Genomic DNA, 24440 nt, shown 5'->3' on the forward strand with positions numbered 1-24440 from the left:
ATGAAGTCTGTCAGCTGAAAACTTGGACTGAAGTTCCAGGGACCCTGCACTGGCAGGACGAGGTTTCCTGTTGGATTGCATTACAGTTTCTTGTTCTGTTACTTTTTCTGACACACTATTTGGTTCTTCGCTATTACTTGCTTTGGAATCCAGTGTTTGTTTGACAGGTTTTGTCCTCAAGCCTGTTGAACTTAAGTAAGGTGACACGACAAAGGAGATAAGATGTTCCAGTTTTCTGTAATTTCTGCTATTTTGGTCATCATGAACACTCTGAAAAAGAAATAACAAGTCTCTAGTTAAGCATTTGTATTAGTTATTAAATAATATGCTACATGTAATCTACGCAAATAATAAACAATTATTGGATGAGGTTTTAGTGATATCCACATTAATCAAGGGCGAGGTAAGTGTTATCAGCCAAAGCCGAAGGCTGAGGCCTATAACACTTACCCGAAAAAAAAGGGAAGCCATGAGCCAAGCGGCCCACACTGCCGGAGCTTATCCCAGTTTCCATAGCATTAAGCAGCTAGGAATATTTCGACTCCCTCCTGAATGGGATGCTAGTCCATTGCAGGGTTCCCCCCCCCCCAGCATTATGTCACCGGTACCCATTTATACACCTGGGTGGAGAGAGGCACTATGAGAGTAAAGTGTCTTGCCCAAGAACACAACACAGTGACCGCTAAGTATATTATTGTTTATTTTTTTACAACATATTTAAGTTGAAGTTTGCAACATTTCAACTGCTATTGCAACTCTTCATCCGGTGACAGGGCTTGAAAAAGTGTCATCTGCTCATCTGGGACAATAAACTTTTCATGCTTACTTGCCTGATGGGTAAGGGCCTAGGCCAGTCATCTGGCGACTAAATCACACTGAAAAATAAACATGCAACTCCCCAGGCAACTAAGATTTGAGAGATGCTTGTCTGAAGGGCAAGCTGGAATTTAAGTTTTTTTCAAGCCTTGGGTGATGAGGTTAACTTAGATTATGCACCTATCAATGTTAAGCCCGAGGGGGGGGGGGTCGGGCTAACCACGGGAATTTGATCGTGAGGTAGGTCCCGAGGGTAGGGATTTTGATCGTACGTGATGGCCCCAGGGTAGAGATTTTGGTCATATATAGAAGGTTTAAAGGACATCTGACCACCTTTCATGGGGATTTTAACCAATTATTTTGTCCCGGGGGTGGGGAATTTGACATTTTTTTATAGAAAATGTCAAGATCCCCACCCCTTGCCCGACCCCCCCCCTCGGGCTTAACATTGATAGGTGCATTATGTGTCATCACATGTCATAATGGTTGATTGAACAAATGCAAGTTCGAGATTTCTACAATTTGTTGGTTAAAAAAACAAAGACCTGAGTCAACTATAAAAGACGATAGAAACCAAGAGAGCAAGCGAACAAATACAGTAGAACCCCTATAAAGCAGCCACCCTCAGGGAAACAACATCTGGCTGCTTAATAGGGGTTCGTCAGGAATTCACATAAGGCCATTTAAAAAGGTTACGTTCTTTCAATTGCAAATAATGTGAAAAGGAATAAAAGAACCACATGATGACGAAAATAAACCTGTGTTTGAATAATTTTATCAGCTGTCACTGTCCTAGCTTGTTGAAAATAAATCCAAACATTGTATAATACATTCTTACTGGCTGCTAAATACAGGGGTAAAAACAATGGAAAAATGCTCACTGGGACGGCAGAAAGGTGGACGCTTTAAAGGGGTTTTATTGACAGTGTTATACTGACAATAGTTCCTGGACTTTAGTAACTGGCCGCTTACATATAATTGCTGGTTTTCACTGTCACGCAATCAAAAATTAAATTCGAAACCATTCAACTACGGAAGCTATGAATTTCAAATATTATAGATGATAAATAGATAAACAATTTCTCCAAGTTTCGGGTCTGTGCGGTGTACCGTTCGCGAGTTATTTGCCGAACCTTTCCACGCAAATTTATAAAGCTTAGTATGGAGCCGCCATAACTGTGTCCTGCCGAGGGACACAGTAATGGCCGCCGTGATGTCAGAGAAACCATCTGGAACTCAATTCTGTTTACAACAGCGGCCATCCTTGGCTTAAGAGCTAGTACACTTTCAAATAAACACCACTTATTATATCTGAAATGTTCAATCTGCAAAAAATGGATAGGAAAGGCCTCTTTTCAAACAAAACAGCTTTGTCACGGCACTCAGCTTGATGTCACATACGACGGAGAACTCAAATATTCAAAATGCTCTGTTTTAAAAACGAATGACACTATCGATCTGGAAATTTGCAAAAATATATATTTTTAGTTTATCTTTTGCCTAATGACAACGAAAATTTAGCAGACCTAGTGAATTTTGATTTCAGAATTTTATGACGTAACATGAAAACCAAGAATAGGGGTCTGACTGTCTTGTTTTAGCATAATTCGGTGGATCTATTAAACATTGAACTTCTGTCAATAAAACTGACTATTCATCCATAAATTATGCAAGGAAAATGATGAGGCACATCTAGTGATCAATCAACTTGAGTTGGTATCTGTGTTGGCAACCAGGTTCTAAGTTTGACAATAGTCGCACTTGGTTATAGTTGGTCACAGCTGATAGAGGGTGCGCGAAAATCATATTCAGTGACCAACCAGAGTCACTAAACACAAACATTATACAAGCAGGTTCTGTCATTTTATAATGATTTTCAAGGTCTGGCAATAGAAAGTACACGTTGTGGTTCAATTTTAGCCTTGTGCCATGGTACGATTTGGTATTTTTCTTTGTTCTGGTGTATGGTAATATATGATAATAAATATAAAACAAAGGGTAATACCACATTGTAACAAGGGTAAAATTGAACCACAACACAGACCACGGCAAATTTCTATTAATACACTGTTAGCTTAATGAATTCATGCATTCTTGGCCTCACCTGCAAAATCAACAACATCTGAACAACTTTAGGAGGTACAGTCAAGTCCATAGCGAATGCTTCTTCCAGTTTGGTTTTCAACACGACGACATCTCGAAAGTTTAAGAGAGCGATGGATCTTGTAGACTGTGCTTCGCGGGACTGTATATCAAAGAAAATTGCTTGAAGCAACGGCAATATCGTGCAGAAGAAATAGGTCCAACTATCGCCCAGCTTATCCAAAAGAACTTCGCCATTCTTGTCCTTTACATCCTCGCGTAGGATAATCATTCCCTTTACAAGTGATTCCTTAAACCATTCGCATATAGTCGTGCCTCCGATTTCGTTTTTTACTGATTTTACCTTTTCTGTCAGACTGCTTAATTCTAATTTTGCTAGCTTCTTTCGTTGGAAGAGAGCAGTGACAGCATTCGACACTGTGTTCCAATCTTCGGTCTTGCCGCCCGCAAAACTGAACCTTTTGTCCGCCAATTTCGGACTTCTGGGTCGCTGCACCCCTACCATCGTTACCGAAGGATCCTTTCTCAAAATTTCACCTAAACTCACGGGCGACCGAGCCATTGAAATGAACTAACTGTATTTTCAAAAAAAGTAGCCAACAAAGCTGGTAGTTCTTAGTAAGGGTGGGCCGATACTCGATACCAAATATTCGATACACCGATATTTGACAATTTGGAAAAGTATCGATACTTTCGGAAAATATCGCACTTTCGATACGTTTTCGATACTGCACACGTGACCTGAGCCTGCGGTCTTCTGGTCAGCACCTGAGGTTTAAAAATGCAATTTTGCTCAAAGAAATATTGATGTTCTCGTCAATATTTGAATTTTTCTTGCCTTGACTTGATGTCCACACATTCCTGATGACCAGTGAAACAAAAAGACCAAAAGCAACATTCTTGGCTAACATTTATGATACTTAGTCTGTCCTTTGTATGGTCACTTGACAAACAAATGACGTCAGGACGGAAATGACGTCATGATATCGATATCGATATCGATATCGAGAAAAAAGGCAAATATCGTATCGATATCGTATCGTTTTGAAAAACCGGTATCGGCCCATCCTTAGTTCTTAGAACGGAATGACTCAAGTGTGTCGGTCTTAGTCTCCCTCGGACAGAAAAGACCGGTGCCTGTAAATCACGACCGAAGTAGGATTGCGTGACAAGCTCTGAATAAATGAAAGCGGATGGGAAAAGTGGCAAACAGACTGCTCTTCTACGCGTTTATATGCGAAACAAACACCAGGAAAAGATCTGAGAGAATAGAACAGCGTACACGTGTAGCTCAAGTACAGTTAAATTTTAATAACGAGCTTGTTTTTGGTTCTTTTTTACGAGCTGACATTAACAAAAGAACGGAAATTCCCCGGAAACACATGAAACTGAAAGTTGGGGATTTTTTTGTTAAAACGAAAGTCCTTAATATTTAATGATTTCCAGTCTTCGTGTTTCTTCCGGTATACGTGGAAAATAGTCTGAAGGCCAATGGAGGCTTCTGTCGTAGTAAAAGGGCCGGCAGGCCAATATTATTCTGACCTAGTGAAAGCTTGCGAGGATCACTTTAGCAGAATTTATCCCGACTACGTAAATTCAGAAGATCATGAGACAGTTATGTGCCCTCCGGTTTTTCCATTTGGATACGTCGCGCCGACTGGCCAAGCTTGGGGTGCAACTTCGCTTACTGACATCGAGAAAGCCAGCATCGATGGAGATACGGCCGAACTAAAAATCTTTCACATGTTAGAGAAGTTTGGTGAAAGAACTAATCAGCCGATGTTTGTTCTAACACAAGTAAAAATAGGGCCCCAATGGGTCCATGTGTTTTGCTGCTAGAGCAAAGTCTTAGGGAACATGTTGATGAAAGACAGTGAGTCGAGATTGAAATCCAACGTCTTTATTGTCTGTCACTTGTGTGCAGGTTAATAATTGCACTATATTGTAGTCACTTTGTGTTAATTCAATCCTGATTTTTACTGATCAAAATTCAGAAATTATAAATAATCGCACGCGCACCGGCGTACAACAACAGAAAGACGGCGTTGAACGTAACGCAAAGTTCATTTTGAAAGCGAAAGTTTACAAATAATTATTATCATTCGTCAGTCATCCCTTCACGCATGAACACCGTCTTCAGTGTCTCACAACAAGATCGGAAGATCGATAAGGATCAGATTCTGCGAAAGTTCGTTTTCTAGTAGAAATTGTGAAGTTGGAGGACATGAGGACTGCGTGCCGAAGATGCAGTGGCTCGCTGGACAAATTCTTTTTTCACGGCGTTTAATCTTCACAAAATAAACATGTGGCGCCAGCGCGTCTGGCAGTCAAAAATTCTTTTCAAAAAACTTTCCCTTTCCAGCTATTTTAGCGGGGCTATACTATAGTACCTACCTTATCGTAGAAAAGTGAAATTGGATGACTTTAATGAAGACCGTATTTTTAATAATATCTGGTCGCCACGCAAACACGAACTGACGAATGTTGCATCTGATGCAGTGAATTGTAATAGAACTTCCTTATTTTTGTTCGACGGTGTGAACCACTGAATAAGTTTCTTTCCCTGTATTTACTAGTTTTTCTTCTAGCTGTCTTATAGCGAATACAGCTACAATTAGCGGTGCAGCCTACCAGCATGTATTTCCTTTCCAGCTGTCTTTGCGTGACAAGTTACACGTTCATACTTTTTTAAAATATGAAGTTCAGAGTTATATAGATCGTAGAAGTGTAGACAAGGTGAGGGTAGTTTTTTCAAAGCGAAAGACAAACTGTGCACTAACCGGTCGGAAAAATTTATGACCTTCGGCGAGGTTCCAAGTCTTCGCTCTCGTAAATGATGAAAACTGCAGAATATTTCTCATAAAACTGGAGTGGTCGCGCCACAGTTTTTTTCTTTCCCAATGCGATATACTTTTAAATCGGTTTTCTGTTTTCCAACGTGTCCACGTGGTTTGCGTTCGAATACTTTGGCCCGTAACTTCGAATGCGATCAGCGCTACGGTTCATTGGTTTCGATTTTTTTGTTCATGGATTGATTGACATCGGTGTTCAGATTTCTCCTCTGTTACGGCACTTACACCTTACACCTTACGTCCCTTACGGCCAACTCAGCTCAATGTGGCTTGCAGCCATTGCGGCTGCAGCAAAACACAAAAATCTCTGAATTCATCAAAAATGTGCTTCGTCAGAGGCTGCCAGCCGATCATCCTATTTTGGCGAGAAAACAGAATCTCGAAGGAGAAATCGACTTTCTGATCATTCACCGGCAAATTGGTGTCATACTCATCGAAGTGAAGGCAGCAAAAAAGTTCAGTAAGTCAGTTCAAGGCAAAGCACAGAAACAGCTACAAACCGGAAAAGAAATAATTCACGCTCTTCTACACGCAGATCAGGGGGAAATCGCCCTCCCTGTTTACAAAGTAGTTGCAATGCCAAATTTGGGTGACCCTGATCGCGAAAATCAAAATTTTATCAGTCTTCGGAGAATAAATCTGCAATCGGATGATGATTTTGCCCGCTGGTGGGAAAGTAAATTCACTAGGATGACATTTGGCAGCCACGAAAAGCGAGAAATACAGAATCTTATCAACATTTTTGTTGGCCAAAAGTGCGAAGTCAGTTCTAAAGTGCTCCTGGAAGTCGGCAAGAAGATTGACAAGCAAACCTTTCTTCAAAAGAGCTACGAAAGGTTTACCAAGCAGGGTGTGGATGGGACTGAAGTTGTCCGGAAGACGGCTGATCAATCGGAGCAGGGCTATCCTAGCCAAGCAGTTTTTGTTCCTTAATCCCGAGCAGCTACGCATATGGAATGGTCCATGCCACCAGTTCTTTAATGGTTCCTCCGGAAGTGGGAAAACAATTTTGCTCCAGTTCAAAGCTTTGGGATGTGCCCAGAAGAGAGAAAAGGTCCTAATTGTGGTTCCCTCTTCGCTAATCACACTTTACAAGGAATTTTTTGCAAACAATAACATTTCCAGTGGGGTAGATGTTTTATCCCCTCCTAACGCTTTCGAATTCTTTCAAACAATTGTTCCCGGAAGTGACGAAGCAAAGTTTCACTTTTTCTCCGATGAGCTCCAGACCTTTGAAGCCGAAATTCCCGACATGTTGATGTTTCTGGAAAATGTTCTTGCGCGAATAGAAGGTGTTGGTTATTATTGCTGGATTGCATATGATTACATGCAAAGAAACGAAGAAGGCGTCTGTCGCGATGAAACAGGCGGGTTATCTTATGGATTAAAAATCCAGGCACAAGCTCGCGAACTCTGCAAAACCCACAACATTTATCACGCCCCCTGCTTGAAAACGATAGTGAGATCAACTTTTGAAGTTTATAGCTTTGTGCAAGCGTTTGTCAAGAAGTCTCTTCTTGATTTAGTACAGAGATTAAAGCTTTCTCGGTATGATCACATTGATAAAAAAACAAAAGAAATATGGATCTTCTTTGCGCAAAATTACGATGTCTCAAATCACCTTGGACATCACATTTGTGGACCATCTGTTACAGTATTCAAGAACTCGGATTTTGATTTCATCACGCAAGTCGTCCAGAATGAGATTGAAAACTGGGCAGAAAGTGATTCCCTTCATCGCGTAGCTGTCCTTCTCACAACGTCTTTTCCCAAGGAAAGCCTGTCTCGACTCATGGCACAGAAAGGAATTCCAGTGTGCGATATTGACAGCCAGAAGAATGCTGTAGTTGTTGACTTTGGACACAAAGCTCACTCGTACGAGTGGCCAGTCGTGGTTGCTATTTCCTGGTCTAATAATGAACTCTCTAGTAATTACATCATGTTTACTAGGGCTGTATCAAGACTGGTTGTAATAATGAGCAAGGATGTTTCTTTGTGATGCTGTATAATAGCCTCCAGTTTGGACGTTGGGAGCTGAACAACCTTGACAATCCGGAATTCTGAAACTAGTTGGCAGTATGCATATGGTTTTATATACTGCTGCAAAATCTGTGTTAATGCTGCATGGGTTTTTTTTTTCGTGCTTGAGGATTGTCTTTTCCAGGTCAAGATAGCCCTTCTTACTCTTCTCAGTTCATTGATTTCCAGAGAATTTCTCAGATCATGAGCGCATCAGCTCTAGTTAGGCATTCGAGACTATTTTTACGGGCAAACATAGTGATTTTCATCTTTTTTTCTTTCAAATAATGGGTCTTTGGCAGGATTTTATAGCTATCACAAAATGGATAAAAATTTTAAGAGTTTTGGGGGACGCTGGCTTACAATTAGAGACGTTTGTATGGATTTTGAACCATGTTTCAAGGTTCATAACTTCTTCTGTTCATCCTGAAAGCATCAAACTTGGTCAAATGACCAATCTCACCGTGATCTTTCATTTGGTGGTGTCAGATTATCGATTACTTGAAATTTGAAACTCGACCCAGTTCCCTGCGCAATTTCGGAACGGCCAATGCCTTCGTGCATTCATTTTCAACTCATTATTTTGGATGTTCGCTTAACAACCCAAAATAACCTTGCCTTTGATAAATTACCAATACCAGCTAGCAGACAAGTACAAAAAGCAATATTTGTTGATGTTTTAAAACTTCCTTTCTTTCTTTCTTTGTAGTCTTTTCACAGCCCTCCATTTTCTGGTTCTACTTGAATTTTTGAATCGGGAACATGAATCGCGAGAGAACTGGACGCCAGCACAAAACTGGGGGGTGGGGGTGCGGGGTTTCCCTGTATGTTTCGCGTTCTTTTGCGTTGAAAAATAAAGAGGCTGTGAACAGAACTGATTGACTTATCTGAGAGTTTCCTTTTTTTATTAAAATAACAAGACATGCAATCTTTACAGTTCAGCAGAAAAGCTACAATTTTGGCAACACCCTTTAACTAGGTCGTTTTTACTTCTTCCTGAGTTAAAGTGGAATACTTTTGGACTGACAACGAGTACTTCCGGTAGCCGTCTGTTCGGAGCAGGAGATATTCTGAAAGGTCTTTTTAAATACCAAAATCGCAAGATGAAAGTTTTCCATATCCTTCTTATACAACTCGTGAAAACCCTACCACTTTGGACGTAGCCTGTTCCAGGCTCTCGGTAGTTATGGGAGAGCGAATAACGCGGATGAGCGAGGAAAAAATCAGGCTGGGAGCCTGGAACAGGCTACTTTGGACGGAGCCTCCCTGTATATTCCACTACAGGGAGTAACCCCGACCGGGCATCGATATTGACGTCACATGCCGCAAAAAAAAAAATAAATAAATAAATAACAGGAGAATATTTAGAAGCTGCATCGGTTTGGAGTATTATTTCATGTGCTGTCGAAATCACAAATATCATGAATGCAGTGGTATCTCGAGGAATTCTGATCAGTCCCTAGTCATAATTCTTAATCGGCTAAGAAATTGTTTTATAGCTAGATAGTTTTTCATCATCCGTGGTGAACTTTTTGACAGTTTTCTTAGTTCCTTGCCCCCGGGTGGGGGATAGGGTCGGACATCAATGTTCTCCATCTGTCCCAATTCTTGTCCACAGCTGCTGCTGCGGCCCACGATTTTTCTCCGCCATGGTTACGTTCCCTTGGCCGTAAACTTTTTTGACAGTACTCAAGAAATTTTGCACCGGTCGAAAACTGACAACCTTATTGAAATTCCCTGAGAAACTCGTGTTTCGTGTACAGTTTAACATGTGGCGGATTTGCGGCCTTTGTTTGACGCCAGGCGCCCTGAAACAAAAGCCAGCTGGAACCGTCTGACTTTTTGAATGGAAGGACACTCCCATCTGGGTGCATTTCGTGGCAATTAGATGAGGTAGTAATCCCCGGGCTTACACGGAAGCGTGCGGTTCTCACGTGAGGTTCTCCCAGCTGTGCAGTGGTTTTGTTTCGCCAGGAAAAATGTCCGAAGATAAAGATTTGAGGTAAATTGTGAAATTTCAGTTGTTAGATTGTGTGCTAGATGCCATCGCAATTTTCTAATTGAAGAATTTTAATCGAATGTTTAGGTTTGCACACATTTTGCGCGCAAGTTGTGCGTGTTCATGTTTGCACCAGATCGCTGGTCACATAAATGTTTTTGTGGTAAAGGACCTTTTAAAAATTATAATTCATAACTTTTAATGGAATGTAGTAACTGTAGTCGCTGGGAAACCCTGAATATTTCAGAATTGCCTCGTCCACAAACAGGAATGTGTAGAATAAGGCTGGCGAGGCGCCGGATCGAAGGGTGCAGTTTGTACTAAGTGTGTTCACAACAGAATCGACAACAGAAAGATTAGCTCTAAAATTTATGTTCAATTATTTTAATTTTTACTTTCAACTTTGCTTTCTTCAATAAGCTATAAAAACAGCCAGTAAAGCTACTGTAACTTTTCGTGAATTAAATGCGTTTAAGCTCTGTGTTAAAGTGGAAGTAAAAATATTTTGGGTGGGGTTAATGTAATCCATGAGTAAGCCATACAGCATGTACAGTGCTATAGCACTGTTGCACTTAATTAATAAATTACATGTAAAGCTTGTTCTTTTCCCAGGCCTTATTTCAAAAGAAAAGTCACTACTTGCTATTTAGCTATTGCATGTGATGTAAATATTTGTTCAAAAGGAGGCTCTTTGACATATTTTCAGCTTAAATTCATGGTTTGCCAGAGATATGTGATGTTTTTCAATTTTTTTGGTGACCCTTTCACCCAGCATGTCGCAATTCAACTCACTTGATCAAACAAAGTCTATTTTCCATTGAAACAGCACAGACAAAAAAATCATATAATTACTGGCTTTTTAGCATCAATTGCCACTATATGTCAACAAATAGAAACCCGTACAAAAGCGCTAGGTCTAATTTTGTCTTCAATAGGTCTAGCAAAAGACTTCTAGACATTTCCTAGACCTTTTTCAGACTAACGTAATGTCTGGAGAATCTTGCAAAAGTCTTGAAAGACTTTTCGATGTTTGCCTCGCTTGTTTGTCTTGAGAATGTCTTGTTGATTTGTCTAGATAAGACCTCAAATAGATCTTGTGATCAGCAGTGGATCAGGCGACAGTAGACAATGGCATTATGACGAGAGATCAGATTCCACATTACTATAACTTGAACGATTGTCTAAAAAATGTCTTGAAGTTTTGCCTTGATAAGACCTTGGCTAGATCTTTACGTTAGATCATTCCGTGATTATAGAAATTATTTTCAATTATCGAGTACACGATCGGCTCGAATATCCTACGGTCTCATGCCATGTTGTAATTACTAAAACTTAGTTAAAGATCTGTAGTCAATTTTGCAAGGCTGTTAAACTCAATAAGGAAAGCAGTGATTTAACACGAGCGCTATCAAATTTGTATAATGTTTATTGCGGTAATAGGACTTGTAACTGGTAATTGTTGTTAGGTTTAAATTTGGTTTTAATACATGTACATGTAACCTAACCGGCGTACCTTTTTTCAGGGTGAATAACGTAATGAATCGGTGGCCTTTTTGTTAGGTGACAAAGCTTCATAAATTGCAGTTTTCTTTTCTCCCGCAAGCGTTTGCTGTGGACATTCAAAATCTCCCTGGTTTGAAGCATCAGGTTACGTGTTCGCATGTGATCAATCGTGGAATTTTTCAACTTTGCACGCAACAGTTTCAAATGCAATAAGCTGCTAAAACAATGAGTCTTTCGTTTAAGACTCTTTTGCTTAGTGAAATATATCGCTTATTTGCTGAAATTATCATGGTAAAACGTTATTTATTTCAGAAAAAACAACCTGATGTGTGTGATGTGACAATGTGACAACGTCACGATTTGTAAACCTGATACCTCTTATGTACGAATTTTGGCGGCCAACTTTTGAAAATCCGTTAACCGAACGGAACAGTTAAGATGCACTGTCCAGTTTGGTTTTTCACATTACAAGCAAAAGGGAATTTACAAGTTGTGAAACGGTCCAAAGGCAGGAAACATGCTTCAGAATGTGTGGTAAATGTAGTTTTCGTGAAGCAAATGTGTTTGTTTACCGTGAACGTTACATTTCGACGCTGGTTTCAAAGTTACCTCACACAACAGTGGGTGCTTACCATTTGTAAGAAAAATCCGGTTGGTACGACCGTTGCATAATGGTAAGCGATTTTCCGAATATGCCGACCAACCGGATGAGATTTCGCTTACCATTATTCTACCAGGCGTTCCATCCCGCTCACTCAATCAAGCGCCAAATTCAGTGTTGTTTTCTGTCGATATAACTGAATATTTTGAGGTAGAAAACAAACTTTTCGACGAATAAGATGGGCTGATGCTGTTTACTGCCGTCAGCTGTTCCATGAGATGCGATTTAAACAGAATACAAGGTTATTTTGAGGTAACTGCTCCCACCTACGCACCGAGTGAATTTCGCAGTCGAGTGAAAATTGGCACGGCCGAGCTAGATCCTGTCCCGAGAAAAAATATGAACACATGAACAATTCCAACGTGGAATACCAGAGGCAGGCAGCTTTTATCTCCTGTTAAAAAAAGTGCTGACATTTCTATGGTCGAGGTGAACATACACGTTCTAAATTGGTGACAGTAAATACGCCATATTGTATAAAACACGACTAAAACCGCGCGAAAGTGCTAAAAAGGGCCTGGAAACGGAAGATTCGTTCAAATGGTAAGGAAATTTCCGATGTTCCGTTCCGAACGGAAAAAGTGGAGTACCTCTAGAGGTAGTCCACAATTTCCGAATGGAATTTCCGGAAAATTACCTTACCATTTGACTTCAAACCGAAATTTCCGGATCTTTTGGCTAAATGGTAAGCACCCAGTGATGCGTGGATTTTGTACTTGCTACGTTGTGCAAAAGGACAAGTATATATTCATTCGCACAGTGATAAGTTCACACACTGGCTGGCCGGTAAGTGATCACAAGTTTGATCGCCTTTCTTCCGAGTTAGTTTTGCACGGAACACTAAATTTGATGTTGTAAGCCGCCACTTTAAATCGTTCCTGAAATGCTTGGTAGATACTTTTAAAAGGAAAATTTAGATACATCGATTCAACTACTATCTGCATGTTCTTGTTATTCAGATGTGACATTATGTCGGTACAGAGTATTTGTTTATCAAATGTCATAGAGCAACACTGTACATTTCAAATTCAGTTGAAAATCTGAGATTTACAAATTTAATAAAGCAGCTCTACTAAAAAACAAGCATCAATATTTTATATTTGTGTATATGTAAACTAAAATAAATGATCGAACTGTTTGCTAATTTTTTTATTCGGTGGAATAACTTTCATTTATAAATCTGCATTGTCTGACACGTCGGGGCTGCTGTGTGCATGTGTCATTTTGTTTGTAGCGAGCGTTGACTCTGTTCACCAAATACGGGCTTGCGTTCATTTTCTTTTTGTATAACTACTACATATACGACCTCAAAATTTTCACAGTTGTAAACAGTTGTTGAATTTCTCAGTCTCGATTTCTAGAAGGTTTCGAAGTCATCATGGAACGCTAATGGTCACAACAGCTTGGCGTGAAGGTTTGTTCAGAGAAAATGAAAGCAAATTTTTTGTGTCACACGAAACATTTTATGCGCTTCCAATCAAGCTGTTATAATTTTGCATTTTTAGGCTTGTAAGGCCTTTTTTTAAGCATAATGAGCCTGCTTTTAAGCCTAACTTTTGCTTTGTATTTATGTTATATTAATTAGCTTAAAAGCACACTGCTGTTCGTCTTACGTTAAAAAATTTACACGAGCGAATGCACTACGACAAGTAAATTGTGATCGATTACTTTGTTTTGACCGAGATGTTAATTGAAAAGTCTTGAATTTGTCTTTCATTTCTAGACAATTTTAAGACATTTAGACGTATTCTAGACATTTTCAAGACTTTTTATACCGCGGGAACCGCTCTTGATAAAAAGTCTCGAGAATGTCTATTTTTAATCTAAGAATGTCTAGCTGTCAAAATGTCTCGCAAAGTCTTTCATTTTAGCTCAAATTATTGACCTTTCCAAGACTTTTCTTTGAAAAAAGCCGCCAGACAAAAATAGACTTTTTCAAGACTATTTTTAAGATCTGTTCTAGACATTTTTTAGATCTACGCGTTTGGTGCGGGAATAGTATTTCTTTTCTGGATCAATAAGCATAATAAAAGTGATAAGTGATAAGTATGATGGGAAGGGTTGAGGAGAGATGGGTTTCTAAAAATTTTGAGAAGTTCTTAGGTCCAGAATCAGTACAGAAGAATTGCGAACAGTCAAGTTTTTTTGCATGCATGCAAATTGCTTTAGGGACCGGTCATTATTTATGTAGAGGGGGGGAGGGAAAAAAAGAAGGGGGGGTCAAGGCTATTTCAGAGTGGCAAGAGGGGGGGGCTAAAATTTTTTATAAAGAAGTTTAGGGGGGGATAAGCAGTTTGAGGTGGGTAAAACAGTTAAATAGAACAGTGCAAACACCATATGTGAAACAGTGAGATGCTAAATTGTACAATTTTATGCTATTTCTATTGTTTTCTTTTGTTTAAACTCCACTATTATGTACAACTTTAGTGATTTGTATTTTACAGAAATACTGTTTTCACTCTAAACTCCATTGTTATCTTAAAATTAATTTTAGTTAATAAAGAAACCAGACCTTTATAATCTGCTTTAATATCTGGTTTGACTGAAATTATTTTCTTTTTACAAAATGATTATCACTGCAATAGCCCAAGAAGTAATAAAACATGATATTTATGACAACAAGAATTCAAAGTAATCCCTTTACAACTTTAGGAAAATCATTGGAAAGGAATATATTTTGCATGGATATTACATTTATGTTCACCATGAGAGCATAATTTGTAAAAACTACCACTTTTCCAAAGTTAAGGAGTTAATAATAGAGGTATGTTTACTATACACATAACTCATCCAAAAATTTGCCGTATTGCTGGACAAGTATCCATAGCAAAGAAGCCTTGGTTGACTAAGTGTTGATCCAGCCTTTTTGCATTAGAACAAGTGTGCAATTAAGATTGTATGTAACATGCATTTAATAATTAATTACTTGAGGCATATAAAGGGAGATATGAGGTGGGGGGGGGGGTCATGACGTAAATATTGAATAAAGAAGGGGGGGTCACTTGCTACTTACATGGCCTGGAGGGGGGCCTTACAGAAATTTTGATCTTTCCAACATATTTTTCCCTCCCCCCCCTCTACATAAATAATGACCGGTCCCTTACCCTTCCGTGCCAGCAAACACGAGACATCTAAAGACATCCAGTTTTGTTTACTTTCCTAAGCGCTCTTATTGGTGGAAAATTTACAAAGTCAAAAATAAAAAAGAAAGTAGCTAGAATATTTACATAACAAGTAAACACAGAAAGGGCTCTCACTACATTTCTCACCAATACATCGCTTTAATCGAACTTAGAAGTATCACAGTCGTTAGGTTTTTCTATTTGTAATAAAACTGAGATGGGCGAGAAATGCAACAAATACTTCTATAACCTAGAAAAAAAGAAGTTATGAAAAACGACACATCACAAAATTGAAGACGCCCGAGGGTATTACTGTTAAGGACCCAACGTCCATTCTAAGCACCATGAAAAGCTTTTACAAGCAGCTTTATTCACCTCAAAAACAGCTAGCAGATGCAGACCCATTATCTTTCTGCGAATATCAATCTCTACCTAGACTGGATGACGAGAAACAAAGCCTTTGTGAAGGTTTAATTACCGCAGAAGAATGCCTCGCCGCATTAAAAACTTTTCAACACAACAAGTCGCCGGGCACGGACGGTTTATCCGCAGAGTTCTACCTACGCTTTTGGAAGGAGCTGTCGGGCCCTCTGATTGAGTGTCTCAATCATGGCGCCTTACTGGGAGAGCTTTCTATCTCGCAGAGACGAGGAATTATTTCCCTGATCCCGAAAAAGAACAAGGATCCTTTACTGCTTAAAAACTGGCGCCCTCTCTCTCTCTTAAATACCGACTATAAACTAGCAACAAAATGTATCGCAAGGCGTTTAGAGAAGGTACTCCCCCTGTTAATAGAGCGGGACCAAACGGGGTACATTAAAGGCAGATTCATCGGTGAAAATATCCGTCTAATTACAGACATAATTGAACAACATGAGAATAAGGAAGGTATGATACTCTTTCTAGATTTTGAAAAGGCCTTTGACTCTTTAGAGTGGGACTACCTCTTTAAGGTCCTCAACATTATGAACTTTGGTCCAAGTTTCCTTAACTGGATTCGCACATTCTATAGCAATATTTCTAGTTGCGTTATCAACAATGGTCACTCTTCAGAGTTTTTTTCTCTACAAAGAGGAGTGAGACAAGGGTGTCCTCTTTCGGGACTGCTCTTTGTTCTCGCTTTAGAACCACTCGCACACCAGATAAGAATCACTGATTCTATCAAAGGTCTCGAAAACGGGAATAAGATCACTAAACTTAGTTTGTATGCAGACGACACCACCGCTTTCATCCGCGACGACTCTTCCGCAGCGTCTCTATTTGCTCTCCTTGATCAGTTTAGCAATCTATCGGGTCTGAAAATTAATAGATCAAAAACTGAGGGTCTGTGGCTAGGTCGTTGGAAAAGCAGATTAGGAAAAGACGAGCCTTTTGGCATTTCGTGGCCGAAAGAATATGTCACTGCACTTGGAATATGTTTCCCTTATTGCGCGAATGTTGGAATCAAACTAAACTTTGATGAGAAACTTGCCAAACTTAAAAAAGTTCTTAACATCTGGTGCAAAAGACATCTAACCATCTTAGGCAGAATAGCCATCGTAAAGAATTTAGCAATCGCCAAACTTGTTTATTGCTGCTCCGTCTTAAACGTTCCTGCCGAATTCATAAAAGAGGTCAACAGCATCATCTTCTCCTTTATCTGGAATTTCAAACCTGATAAAATTAAGAGAAAAACGTTGATTGGCCCACTCTGCAAAGGCGGTCTAAATATGATTAACTTTGAAGATGTTGTAAAATCCCTCAAGATTACCTGGGTTAATCGTTATTGCGAATCGGCTGGCAGTCACTGGTGTGCCCGCCTTGATTCCTTATTAAGTAAAGTCGGAGGAGCTTTTCTATTTCAATGCAATTTCGACCTAAAATTTCTGAACCTCAACAATTTACCACCTTTCTATAAAAATATTCTTAAGGTGTGGCAAGAATTGAATTACAAGGAACCGCTTAATGCAAATGAATTCAAACAAGAACTTTTATGGAACAACCGGTTCATAAAGACCAATGGTAAAACGGTGTATTATAAAACATGGGTAAATCAAGACATCTTAAAAATAAGTGATCTCCTCGACAATCACGACCAATTCCTCTCTTTTGAAAATTTTAAGCGCAAATTCAGCGTTCGATGCACTTTCCTCGACTACGCCGGAGTTCTCACTGCTATCCCCAAAGCGTGGAAAAGAAAAATCACGTGCAACAGTGTCGGTGGTGTTAGCGAACTCCCAAAGGCTGATTCAAATAGCGATGATATCGTCTCCGCAAAAAAAGCCCGTTTGATGCTTGCGGAAAGGTCCTTCTCTCCCCCTACCGTCGAAATCACTCTAAGAAATCGTGACAAACTTAAAGGATGTCTACGAACTTCCATTTAGAATCACCGTTGAAAATAGATTAAGAAGCTTTCAGCATAAACTCATACATAACATCATACCTACCAATCTCTCACTCTATAGAATGAAAATAAAAGAGTCACCACATTGCGAACACTGCCACTGTAAAAATGAGACACTTCTCCATAGGTTTTGCGAGTGCCCCGAAGTCAAGCTATTTTGGAAAGACGTCATAGAAATTGGTGGAATACAAATCGCTCTGACAATTTCAATCCTACTTGTTCGGAAATTCTTTATGGATACAAACCTGAGAACACCAGCTATCATGCTTTCAATCACTATCTTCTTATTGCTAAATATCATCTATATCTCGCAAGAAATCAGTCAGAGACTCCTAGCATAAAGGTCTTTCTTGCCTTACTGGAAAGCAAAATTAAATGTGAAAGACAAATCGCTATTAAAAACTCTAGCTATAAAAAGTATGAAACAAAGTGGACCACTCTCTGCATAAGCGATGCGGTAGCTTTCTTTCCACTGTTTAAGCAAAAGAGCCAGGTTTAGGTGCATTTTCTTTGTCTGTTATATTTATCCTTTATCATTTTAGTTACATTAGATCTGTTGTTATAGTGAGTAGCTGTATTAGTTTAGTGACAATTTCAGTTTTTTTTTTTGTAAGTGCAGTGTAAGTTCTGTCAATTAAGCTCTTGTGCCATGTATAGTTTTATAGTGTTTTAGTCTCTTTTGTATTTAAAAAATATATATTTCACTGTAAGTAGTAAGCATCGCATTGTAAGTAGTGTAAGTGTTGTAAATAGTATACAGTGTCGAATTGTAAGAAGCGCAAGTGTCGTATTGTATTGTAAAAAAAAAAAAAAAAAAAAAAAAAAAAAAAAAAAAACTTTGCATCTTCCAGAAGAAACTTGAAGAACATGTTGTTTGCTTTTAGTAAAATGTTTGACATTGTGGTTACGAGTGTTCTTCTGATTGGATAGTAGCCCCTGCTGTGTAAATAGTTCACATGGAATCCAAAACAATACCATTTTGTTTCTGAGAAAACAAATAAAAATGTTTAATAACCACCCATACCCATATACTCGTGGGAGGCGAGGTGGCCTAATGGTTAGGGCACTGGACTCCGAGTCAAATGGCCTGGGTTCGAGCCCTGTCTGGGGCACTGGCTTGTGTTCTTGGGCAAGACACTTAACTCTCACAGTGCCTCTCTCCACCCAAATGGGTACCGGCAAATTTATTGTTGGGGGTAACTATGTGATGGACTAGCATACCATCCAGGGGGGAGTAGCAATACTACCAGTCACTTAATGCTACAGAAACCAGGATAAGCTCCAGATGTATGGGCCACTTGGCTCGGACAAAGACGAATTTGCTGAGATCTGCATTTAGACAGAATTCGTCTGGGCATGTAGAGAGAAATTAACAAAATGTCATCAGGGAAATTCTGGCACACTTTGTTCATACAGACTTTGGACTCTTATGTGACTGGCGTGACTCATGGCTGGTCTTTAGCCTGCAAACATAGGAATAATATCCCAGGCCATTGTCCTGACAGGTTTTGCACAAAACATTTTTAGCAATTTAGTTTTAACCCACCCTCCCCCAGTAGGGAAGGGCTGTGATATGCTGATATATGTGTCAATAAACTGAGGCACTCCTTGTAATTCAGTGAAGTCTGCGTAGTGAGCTTCCCCGAGTTTTTGGGTGTGTCTTAATTGCCATCTCATTGCCTTGCCTTAATCTTGTCCGATGCAGTACGATGCAGCCTGTGTGGTGCTGGGGAGATAAGAAAGGCTCTGCCAATACTCTTTTTCTATCCCATGTTAGTGGGGGGGGGGGATTAGTTAAGGCTTGTACTTCAATTCTGCGCATTACCTAAAGTTCCGTTTTCACCTGCCACAGGGCTGTTTGTGTCCCCCTCTATTACAACACAATGTTGTTTACATGCTCTGTTATTGTCATGACTGTGGTTGCGTTACATTCTACGGTTATTTTTACATGCAGAATAGTTGCACTTATTACCGGTACCTTTTGAAAGTAGGCAGATAAGTGGCATCAAACAAAGGCTACAGGTTTTCCCCAGGCCATGTTTGGCTTATTTTGCTTGCCTATTTCTTTTTCTCCCTACTTCACTTGGGAGCTTGTTGATTTCTTTGTTTGCCCTGCCCTACTTGAGAGCCTGTTCACAAGCTAAAATAATTCTGTACATATTTAGTTTACAGTCAACTCTTTCTAAGATGGACACCTTCGGGACTGGCCGCAGCTGTCCGTCTTAGAGAGGTGTCCGCTCTGTAGATGGATGGATGGATAATCTTTATTTAAAACACGGTCAAATTCATCAGCTCACAATACAACAATCTAATTATAATATATTATACAAGAAAGAGGGGAAATATAAAAATATATGTACAAAAATAAAAAGCTGCTTTCCACGAATGCCGTGCCCTAGAGTACTCGTTCAATTAGAGTCGAGGTAATATGACACCAGTAATTCTGAGATAGTAAAGCTAAACCTTTGCACAATGCAAAATTTCTTAGCTAACTGCAACAAGACTAAAATAATAAAAGGACCATATTTGCTTGTTAACACAAAAATTGAGAGCTTATACAAACTGTAATACTGTAAGTAGAAAACGACCTCTTTATTGTTCATACACATAAGCAGAGAAGTAATCTGTTAGAGCGTCATTGTTTGTGGTTAGTAAACTTTGTATAGACGTATCCTTAGGGCGCTGACTAACTTTGCTTTAGGTCGATGCGAAGTTTGGAAGAATTTTCACTACTAAAACGTGATAAAAAACACTTCTCAAGTGTCCGTTATGATTTCAAAGTGTCCGTTGTCCATCTTAGAGAGGTGTCCCTCTTATAGGTAGTTTGGTTACAGTAAAATGTCCGAAAAACGGCAGGGACCATCATCAGGTGTCCGTCTTATGGAGGTACTCGTCGAGGTGTCCATTAAGAGAGAGTTAACTGTATTTACAACATTATTTATCAGTTGATTGTGTTTAAATCTCTCCAGGCTTCCTTGCCCTGTTGTTCCAGTCAAGGCTCCAAAGCCAGGCTTGGCTGACTGCTATGTCCTTGTATGTGAGAATCTTGAATGGAGTAACCCTGAGTGGGATTTCTTGAAGAAGCCCATATTGGAAGCACAAAAGGTAAAATTAGCAGCCTTTTGAAGTCATTATATTAAAGTCATAATTTTTTATTTGCCAATGAGCTAACTTGGTTCTGTAAAAGACTATGCCTGGTGAAGCAAATCTAAAAAAAAATGCTAACCAATCCAAACCAAGCCAAACCAAGGACCTGAATCCGGTTTGGGATGTTTTGTTCCAATCAACAAGCTTAAACCTACATGTAGCTATAGTATTTATTCACACTCTTACATATCCCACAGGTGGACAAAGCTGTTGGTGTGGACACGTTGCTGTTTCCTTGTGGCGAGATTCCAGTGGTAAGTACTGGTACTTACAAGCATTTTTTTGCACCATAAGTGAGGGTTAACTTCTTAATATTACCACTAAGCATGCATTCAAGTCTTGCTTCTTTTCATAGGTTCATGCACCAACTGGCCCTGTCAACAGAGATTATGATGATGTTAGAAGATATGGTGAAGCAGCTGCAAGTGGGATCAAAAGGTGTGAAGTGCTGTATCTGTACATGTAAAACAGCTGTCAGCCTAGCAGGGTTCCATATTTGCAGTCGTCTGGTCGTCCGAGATGACTAAAAAATTGTATGGAGGAACAAAACATTTTGAAAACTCCTCCGCTGGTCGACTTAAATCTGACTTAACGAAAAAAAATAATAATTTATTAAATTTTCTTATGTCAGTTACCTGCAATCTGACCACTTGCCATCCATTCCCAACTTTTTGAAAACAGAAAATAATTTGCAACTTTCTGACGCGATAAAATCATAATTTTTTGCCTGCCATCTTAGATGATGCAGTATTTTCCATGAATGAAATCATTGCAAGCTCAATCGAGGTCTGTCTCATCAGCTGATGTTTTGATCAAAGTGTGCCGTTATCTTGGCGTGGCACCACTAGCAAAGGAAAATAAATTTAAAGTAATGTTTTAACACTTCAGAAAAGCAAGACAAATATGAACAAGAAGAGCAAAAGCGTTCTTGTCTTCTGTCATGGCAGTCGGGCAGGCCCACAGGCTTTCATTTGTGCCTACATTGTCCACTTCCGCCGACTCCACACCACAAGTTGCTTGGGGTGCAATGTTTAGTGAAAAAAAAAATGGTCGGCAGCCAAAGTAGACAAGTAGGAAGGCTCAGGGTCTGGGTCAGTGTTGGGTCTGGAGGAACCAATATTGACCCAGAGCCTGACATTTCCAGAGAAAACCTGAAAGAAACTTAATTACAGTATCTCAAACTTTTAAAATTAGAAAAATTCCTATCATTGCAAAAATCACCAATTAAACAAAGCTTGATTGTGACTTTTGTCCAACTAATAAAAGCATTTCAGTGCAAGACAATTGCCATTATTTAAAAGTGATTTTTATTCAAGGATAAAGAGTTTTGTTCTGGTCACATTCTGGTCATATCAGACCAAAAAACAATAATTGCATGAATTAATAATATTTTCCTAAAAAGCTCACAGTGCAACATGTCTGTTCAAGATCTCCAGAGTCCAGGAATTATAGTTTTTATTTATGAAGATTAGAGACAAGGTGCTAGGGGTCTTTTACAAGCCCTGACATAACTGTCTTCTGGTCTGTCCAGTTAGTCAATGTCTAACCAGTTGTCTGATCTTGACTTTGTTATTTTTAACCGGGCAGAGACTGGGCCGAGCCCGGTTCATAAATCGCCCGGAATTTTTTCGTCGTAGTGGTAGTCTTGTCGGTAAATCGTTCCAGACCCGCTCGGCCGCTTCCTTGGCCAGGATTCAAATCACGCACTTTTGATATTTATTCGGCAGGAGCTATTAAACCCGGCTATTAAATCACTCTTCTATTTTAAATTTTATCTAAAACCCTGATTTCTGTTTAGCGTGAAATATATATATGTTTGTGTTATTCAAGCGTTTGGATTGCGAAACCGGTGATTGTTTTGACAGCTCCAAACCGCTACGTCAGTCACGCAATGTTTTTGCAGCAAGCTTTACGCATAACTGCTCTTTTAAAAAACGGCTGGTAGCCAGAGCATTTTTGAGCCGGAATACTTTGAAGATGCTTTTCATTTAATAGGAAGAATTATGTCCATTTTCATCCGTGCACAGTTGAGCTGGCAAAGTCGCGTATCAGAGACGATTGAATGTTTGCACAGCAAAATAATCTTATTTTGGTTCTTGATGTAAAACACTTCCCAAGACTTCAGTAAACAAAATTGTAATGTATAGTATTTCTACGAACTATGATGGTATTTGTGAAGGGATCCGTAAAGCCAGCAAGTAAAACAAATGGTCTGCAAAATGAAAATGAAATCTTGGCGCGGGTAATTTAATACATGTAATTAAATTCTACCACGGCATGCAAAATTTCACGTTTTTGAAATTTTCTAAATCTTTTTGCCTTTTAAAATGTTTCTTGACCCCATCTTGAATAAAAATTCATCTAAAACTTTTTTCATGTTTCTTTTTTCACGTTTGTATTAGTTGCCTTTTTAGGCTTTTGAAACGAACACGGCATCTATTTATAGATTGAGGCACCATGTGATGTTTACATATTTGCGTCATTTGTCGTAGTAGTTCACTCGGCCGCTTTCTTGGCCAGGATTCAGATCCCGCACTTTTGATATTTACTCAGCAGGAGCAATTAAAATTTTATCTAATACCCCGATTTCTGTTAAACGTGAAAGATATATTTTTGTGTTTTTATTCAAGCGTTCGACTCAAGCGAGTTCTGGAGTCCGAAACCGGTGATAGTTTCGACAGGTCGCTGAGGTCGAAGCTTTTTTACATCAGTCACGCAATGTTTTTGCAGCAAGCTCCTGCATTTAAAAACGGCTCCAGACTCTACTTTGAAGATGCTTTTCATCTAGCAAGAATTGTGTCCATTTGGACTATTTCCATCCGTGTACAGTTGGGCCGACAAAGTCCGTGTGTCACAGACGAATTGAATGTTTACACAACAAAAGAACCTTATTTGTTCATGATGTAAAATCTTTACTTGCACACTTTTCAAGAACTCAGAAAACAAAATGGAAATGCAAAGTAATAATATAATAATTTCTACAAACTAGAATGGAATGTAAATCGTTAAAGCCATCCTGTGAAACTGAATAGACGGCAAAAATGAAAACTTGCCCTTTGGCGCGTATAATTAATTAAATTTTATCACGGCATGCTATTTTCACGGCTTTTAAGGATTCAAAATTTTAAATGCAACTCAAATGTTTCTTCGCCTCATCTTGAATCTTTTTTTCACATTTAGTTGAGATTTTTAGAAGCATCTGTTATCTAATACGTGTGGTCTAATGCATGCCCTTTTTTCGACGTTTTTGCTTGTTCAAGCAAAAATGGTAGAATAGGGGTTAGTAGACAAAATTTGGAACCACATATTTGTAAACTCTCAAGGGACTTTTTTAATTTCTCAAGGGACTGTTTTAATTTCTCAAGGGATTACTTTCCGCTGTTGGTGATCACTTGCGATTTCGTGGAAAAAACGTGACTTGCCACATTTACAAACGTTATATAACAATTTTAAAAGTGACATGTCAGCTTTCTTATCTCAACGCACGTGTGTCTGAAAGGCGATCTATAAAAAGCGTCGCACAAACAATGGATTGCGTAACTAAAACACGAATAAATAAGGGACTGGTCAATAAGTATCAGGGGGGGTGGGCCGGAGCAATTGGAAAAGTGGTGGCTCAAAAATTTGTGACCCACCCCTTCCGTCTGGCTCAAAACCGACTAACCCACCCCTGATAGGGGGTTGAAAATTACATGACCCACCCCCTTTGCTAAAAAAAATCAAGGGACCTATCATTTCTTTATCATCTGTTAGGGGTTGGAGATTTTTTATTTGACTTCAGCTTTTTAAGTGAAATTCCCTACATAGACATTTTCCCTGATGAACACTGCTGTTC

General features: G+C 39.3%; 3 protein-coding genes and 1 pseudogene across 3 annotated transcripts in view; 3 read left to right on the forward strand and 1 right to left on the reverse strand.

Annotated features, from left to right (window-relative positions):
• Positions 1 to 3537, reverse strand: LOC144642191 (proline-rich protein 5-like; the record flags this gene model as incomplete). The annotated part of the gene is made up of 2 exons (XM_078501176.1): positions 2921 to 3537; positions 1 to 270 (listed from the first exon to the last, which is right to left on the reverse strand). Coding segments are annotated over exons 1-2 (831 nt in total), but the record flags the coding sequence as incomplete, so codon positions are not given.
• The window catches only part of LOC144643301 (uncharacterized), a 203599-nt gene that overhangs the window by 56553 nt on the left and 122606 nt on the right, over positions 1 to 24440 (forward strand). The gene's annotated exons all lie outside the window — the stretch shown is intronic.
• LOC144643362 (uncharacterized) lies at positions 4262 to 9536 on the forward strand (annotated as a pseudogene).
• LOC144643364 (putative aminopeptidase W07G4.4) overlaps positions 9665 to 24440 on the forward strand; it is a 37230-nt gene continuing 22454 nt past the window's right edge. The window contains 4 exon segments of the mRNA XM_078502573.1: positions 9665 to 9792; positions 20428 to 20563; positions 20803 to 20859; positions 20961 to 21043. Of these exon segments, the coding sequence (XP_078358699.1) occupies positions 9770 to 9792; positions 20428 to 20563; positions 20803 to 20859; positions 20961 to 21043 (299 nt within the window). The 5' untranslated portion in view covers positions 9665 to 9769.

The sequence above is a fragment of the Oculina patagonica genome, chromosome 2 (genome assembly GCF_052425735.1).
Source record: "Oculina patagonica isolate OP01 chromosome 2, crgOcupat, whole genome shotgun sequence".
NCBI classification, from domain to species: Eukaryota; Metazoa; Cnidaria; class Anthozoa; order Scleractinia; family Oculinidae; genus Oculina; species Oculina patagonica.